Here is a 2,251-nt window from a genome sequence, read left to right on the forward strand (position 1 = left end):
CCCAGGCAGTGTGAAGGGTGATGACCACTAGGACAAGGGTGGTAGCTGACACTGCAGGCAGAGAAATGAGTGGCATTTGGACATGCTCTGGAGGTTACAATTGGCACAACTTGGAGATGAAGTGGTTATATGAGGTAGCGGAGAAGAGATGGCCACCGAACGTCTCCTGGGTCCATCTTGAACACAGGGCATATGATGATGCCATTAGCTCCGATGGGAAAGACAGGCCGAAGAGCAATTTGGGGAGGGAATAGCAGGAGCGCAGGTCCAAGCCCATTAGCTCTCAGAAGCTTGTGAGGTGTTCAAGGGTGAAGAGGTCAAAAATGTCGCCGGATACATCAATCTGGATGAAACTGAGAAGAAAGGTCAGAATTAGAGAGATACATTGGCCAGTCACCTGCCATTATAGATAGTACTTAGTTATTTTGACTTTATGTACCTTTTCCTTATGGAAATATTCAAAGATACACGAAAGTAGACAAAATAATATACTGAATCTTTACTCACCACAGTACCCATACCATTTTGCCATGGGAATGGTAAGTCTCCTGAAGAGAATGAGAAAGATCCCAATTCCCACTGCTTACTCCAGTCTGCTTCCTCATCTGAAAAATGATAATACTCCAACCCACCTCAGGGAGTTCTGGTGACAAGAAAAGAGGTGAATCATGTCAACAGTATGTGGTAACCAATGTAAGCCATTCATATTTTTATTGTTCAGTGGGCGATATGGATCCAAACACAGCAAGGTTTGTGAGTGGAAACACGTTTCTAAACTCAGGAGAAAGTACTGAACTCATTGAGCTCTTATGGAGAGAACAAAACAGAAGCTGCTGGTACAACTATGGCAAGTTTGGGATTCTCTCAAAGGTGAAGGAAGCCGAGGACACAGCAGGAATCTGAGTGAAATTAAGGTTTCGGTAAAGTGTGAATTGTGCGTGTAAGACTCCAGTGGCCGGCAGTGGAGTCCCCACTTTACGGTAATGACACTACGTTGAGGGCAAATTCACATGAAAATGAAGTCAGGGGAAGCCTGGGTGGCTCAGTCGGTTAAGCGACTGCCTTTAGCTCAGATCATGATCCCGGTGTCCTGGGATCGAGCCCCGAGTCAGGCTCCCTGCTCAGCGGGGAGCCGGCTTCTCCCTCTGCCCCTCCCCCGCTCATGCTCTCTCTCTCTCGCTCTCTCTCTCTCTCTGACAAATAAATAAACAGAATCTTGAAAAGAAAAGAAAACGAAGTCAGAAGTCGAGTCAGAGCATGCCATGATGCGGTCTGGGGAGGAGTCTGGGACGGTCTTCGCTGTAAAGAGTGACCCCGCGCGTAGCCAGAACCGCTGGATTCGGAATAAAAGGGTTACAGAGCCGTAACCTGGGCTCTGGAGCAGAGCTTCTGGAACTTAACGGGCACACAACGCCCCCCGCCCCCACCCACCCACTCCCGGGGCAGGGTGTGTGTGTGTGTGTGTGTGTGCCGTGAACCTGCTCTTCTGCTGCGGCGGGGGCCAGGACGGCCCGAGACTCTGCATTTCCAACCAGCTCCCGGGCCAGGTCTCTGCGCGGAGCAGCAGGGGTTCCCGGGCTCCGTGGGCAGCGCGGCGGCTCCGCCCGCTGACTTTGCTCCCAGCCGGTGGCCGAGAAGCCACGCCTCACACGCACGCAGCTGCGCTAGAAGGACGGTGGGGCCGGGAAGGGGCAGGAACCCATTGCCCGCGCCGCCGGGCTGGGGGCAGCCAGTGGTTCAGAGTCCTTCGCGGGGCCTCACGTGGCCCAGGAAGGTTGCGGGAAGAGCAGGGGGGCAACCGCTGTGGAGCTGAATACGGTCACCCGCGTCCACGCCCCCGGGGACTCAGCCTTCACAGGTGGAGGAGAGAGACGGCAGACACGGAGATCTGACGACCAACGCCGAGACGGACAGGTGCTCGCTGTTGCTAGCCAAGAGATGCAGTCGTGCAAGATCTTCTGGGAAAAGGTTTTCCTGAGCTCGAGGAACATCTCCATCTGCAGACTGAAAGAACTCACCCCACCTCGGGGAAAATTACCTCCCTACACACCGGCACAGCTGGGCAACAGTTTTTAACGCCAACTTTTCACCACAGAAACCCCTGCAGTCCTTAAGACAGGAGGAAACTCATCATTTATTGAGGGCTGCCCTTGTGTTCTGCACGCTCCTTGGTGCTTTCCATGAATTCTCTCATCTGAAGCTCAAGGCATTCCAGTAAAGCCGTGGTGCCGGCCTTCAGGTTGTTGACTGG

General features: G+C 53.2%; 1 protein-coding gene across 1 annotated transcript; it reads right to left on the minus strand.

Annotated features, from left to right (window-relative positions):
* Positions 1-283: 283 nt before the first annotated feature.
* On the minus strand, positions 284-1,997 carry LOC118356505. Its single transcript, XM_035725459.1, has 4 exons — positions 1,818-1,997; positions 1,479-1,719; positions 508-643; positions 284-353 (listed from the first exon to the last, which is right to left on the minus strand). Exons 1-4 carry the CDS (start codon positions 1,995-1,997, stop codon positions 284-286), a joined length of 627 nt encoding a protein of 208 aa, XP_035581352.1.
* Positions 1,998-2,251: the final 254 nt, after the last annotated feature.

Source organism: Zalophus californianus, chromosome X, assembly GCF_009762305.2.
Source record: "Zalophus californianus isolate mZalCal1 chromosome X, mZalCal1.pri.v2, whole genome shotgun sequence".
Classification (NCBI taxonomy): domain Eukaryota; kingdom Metazoa; phylum Chordata; class Mammalia; order Carnivora; family Otariidae; genus Zalophus; species Zalophus californianus.